Raw genomic sequence first — 3,534 nt, 5'->3', positions numbered from 1 at the left:
GCCGGGCGTCTTCCGCAGCCTGAGTGGGGGCCCGCTGGGCCGCCGCGGGGAGGACACGGAGCCCCTGGAAAGCCCCCCGTGCTACGAGGACGCCCTCTACTTCCCCGTGCTCATCGTCCACGGGGACAGCGGCTGCCGGGGGGACGGGCAGGGCGCGCGCTGACGTCCCTCCGCCCCCCCGCCGCCCCGGGGCGATCCTTCCAGACACCCGGGGGTGGAGGGGGAGTAGGGGGGGGAAGCAGCCGGCCGCGCCGCACAGAGGGTGGGGGTGGGGTCCCCAGGCTAACACACGGCCACTTGGGGTGAGGTTGGAGCCTGTGAACTGTCCCCCCAGCTGGGCTCCTCTCGGACGGAGCTGTGATGGCATGGGATCTGGTTTGGGGCCCTCTTGCCCTTGGCAAAGGAGAGGAAGCGTCCAGAAAAAATGGAGTGGGGGTCGCGGGGGAGTCCTGGGAACAGCTGTCGCCTGCAGCTGAGGGCTGCCTGGAGGCCACTTTGGGGCCCTGAACAACTCAGAAGCACACACAGATGGGTTAGTTTGGCCTGTCCGGATCCGGCGAGCTGGAGCTGGCTCAGGTGACCAGAAGCTTGGCCCTAACCCCTGCCCTGCCAGGTGCCAGGGGCTCACCCTCTGATTGGAGCCTCTGGTACAGCCCTCCTCCTCGGGAGCCTGGTTCTTGGGACATAGCTTTGCCCACCCCACCCACACTGTTCCCTTCCCCCCAGCTCCCCTGAGACCCAAAGTCTCCAACACCCCAGCACTTTCCTAGGTGTTCCTGCCTCTCCGTGTCCTTGTCCGCCACTGTCCGCCATGCACACATCCTGGGCGTGACCCGCACCCTCGCCCCAGGTTTCTCTGCTTTTCACCTTCCTGACCATCCATGGGACTTAGGGCCACGGGGCATCCGAGGGGCCTGACCCCGGCCACGGCTTCTTGGACGATGCCCTTGCCTTCCCTGGAAACTCCTGCTTCTCCCATCCACGGAGCCTGGCTAGGGGACACAGCCCCTCCCCAGGGAGGAGAGAAGAGTCCCTCCCTTCCCTTCCAACTGGGGCTCCACCCCCTCTCAGGGGCCGGCGGGGAGGGAGGAGGCAGAGAAGATGCAGATTCAATAAATGTATGAAGTGGAAGGCTTCCTGCGGTGCTGATTGCTGGTTCTGAGGCCACCCCTGCAGGTACGATGGGGGAGCAGGGCTGGCTGCCTGGAGGGGACTGAGGTTGGGACCAGAGAAGTAGAGAGGGACTCTCGCTGCTCTGCATGACCTGCAGAGACTCACTTTGGTGTTTCAGTTTGTTGGTTGGTGGGCATGGGGCCCTGGGTCTCCTGGGTTCCTACCACTAATCTACTCAGCTTTTAGATGCCTGGAGCTACAGATCTACTGAACCCAAGGATCTGGGCCTGGGTCCCTCCCATGGTGCCCTTCTTCCAGCCAGGTGTTTGGTCTGTGGTGAGAGCATTGTGGCCTGTGACTCAAATTCAGTGTCCTCATGGATGCCGATGCAGCCTGGAGGATGGGTGCTGAGCAGGTTGGGGAACATAAAGCTGGAAATAGCCCCAAATCAGGGCAAGGCAGCAGGGATCCAAAGAAAGAACAGGGGCAAAGGAAAGGCTTCACTAAGGGAGCTCAGAAAGGTACATGGGCCAGCCAGGTGGCTCATGCCTGTAATCCAAGCTACTCAAGAGGCTGAAATCTGAGGATTGTGGTTCAAAGCTAGCCCGGGCAGGAATGTCCTTGAGACTCTTACATTGCCAGTTTTCTAAGAGGCTGGAAATGGAGCTCTGGCTCAAGTAGTAGGTCATTAGCCTTGAGCACAAAAGTTCAGGGACAGTGCCCAGGCTCTGAGTTCAAGCCCCAGGACTGGCACTAAAAAAAAAGGTACATGGGTGGCATCTTCACTTAGACATGGACATTTATTCAGGATGTTTATTGTGCACAGGACCAAGGGTCAAACATGGTGGAATCTACTCCCTCCAGTCCTGATATAAAGTTGCATTCATTTGGAAAAAGGCACCCTTGTGTGTTTGTATGCAAGTAATGTGGCATGAACTCAGAACTTTGCTTGCTCACAGCTGGTGTTCTACCACTTGAGCCAGGCATGCCTCCAGTAGCATTTTGCTAGTTAATTGGAGATACAAACTTTTTGTTGTTGTTAGTGGTCGTAGGGCCTGAACTCTGAGCCTGGGCGCTGTCCCCCCACTCTTCAGCTCAAGGCTAGCACTCTTAACACTTGAGCCATCTTTATGTGGTGCTGAGGAATCGAACCTAGGGCCTCAATGAGGCATGCAAGGCAAGCACTCTACCATTGAGCCACTTTCCCAGTCCCTGACTTGCCTTAATCCTTTGATGTCAGGATTACAGACCTGAGTCCCTGGCACTTGGCATGGCACCTTTTCTAGTTCACTCACAGGTACCATGAGTGGTCTTAGAAGGGTGCAGAGAGTGGGTAGGGTACCCCCAGCACGCACAGGGAAGAGGAGTTTCTGAGCGGTGGATGTGGCCTGACAAAGGCACAGGGCTTGAAGAAGGGATGATTAGACAGAAACAACAAACTGGTTCCAGTCCAAACCTCAGGTTCTTTAAACTGGGATGAGCTGAAACCACGGGAGGAGGCTGAGAGAAAGGTGAAGAGGCCAGGGCTGCACGTCAGGTTGCTGAGCGAACTTGCTCGCTGGCCACGTGGGAGGGTAGCCTGGGGACTGGAGTTCTGCCTGAGCACCAGCCCACGGCCACCCTTCCTTGCCAGTGAAACAGGTTCTTTGTTGAAAAGTAACAGAAGCAGAACATCCTGTGGTGTCCGTGCGTTAGAGAAGGCGCAGTGGGCAGGGGCGCCAGCCCCTCCCCTTGGCAAGATACCCAACATCACAGTCAAACATGCCCACAGGCTGCTCCCCCTTAATCACAGAGCTGCAGGTCTTTGTGTGATAGGAACCCAGCTAAAAGGTAACATTTCCAGCTTCCCTGGCACACAGGGTGGCACTGTGGGACTTGATTCTGGGATAGGAGAGTCAAGCTGAAGGCATTTAGAGAGATTTCCAACCCTGTTCCTTGAAATAGAAACAATCTTGCCCTGTCTGCATTCTCCCAGAACTTCACCCAGGATAGCTGGAACTCCAGCAGCTCTCTCGGATCAGTAGGTAACCTTGAAAATTGTACATGTGCTGAGACTAAGAACAGCATCCGCTTCTGGTGATGCGGTGGTAGCTGCTGTGTCAGCCGGCTTGCTCACCACCAGCTCCAAGGAAAAAGAAGCGGAATGTTTATTTAAGCTACTAATTTTTCTCAATTGTCATCCATCTTTATCGATTATCTGCTGCCTCATGACACATTATCCTAAACATGGTGTCATAAGACAGCGGTGATCAAGCTGTTGCTGGTGGCTCACGCCTGTAATCTTAGCTACTCAGGAAGCTGAGATCTGAGGATTGAGGTTGGAAGCCAGCCCAGGCAGGAAAGCTTGACTCTTATCTCTAATTAAATTACCAAAAAGCCAGAAGTAGAGCTGTGGCTCAAATTGCAGAGCACTATTGTTTT

General features: G+C 55.8%; 1 protein-coding gene across 1 annotated transcript in view; it reads left to right on the top strand.

The window, feature by feature from the left end:
• Window positions 1–163, top strand: part of Tmem151a (transmembrane protein 151A) — a 6,770-nt gene extending 6,607 nt beyond the window's left edge. The window contains exon 2 of the mRNA XM_013020892.1: window positions 1–163. Within this exon, the coding sequence (XP_012876346.1) occupies window positions 1–163 (163 nt within the window).
• The last annotated feature ends 3,371 nt before the right edge of the window (window positions 164–3,534 follow it).

This window comes from Dipodomys ordii, unplaced genomic scaffold (assembly GCF_000151885.1).
Source record: "Dipodomys ordii isolate 6190 unplaced genomic scaffold, Dord_2.0 Scaffold54, whole genome shotgun sequence".
Lineage (NCBI taxonomy): Eukaryota > Metazoa > Chordata > Mammalia > Rodentia > Heteromyidae > Dipodomys > Dipodomys ordii.
This window is presented reverse-complemented; position numbering and strand designations above follow the sequence as displayed.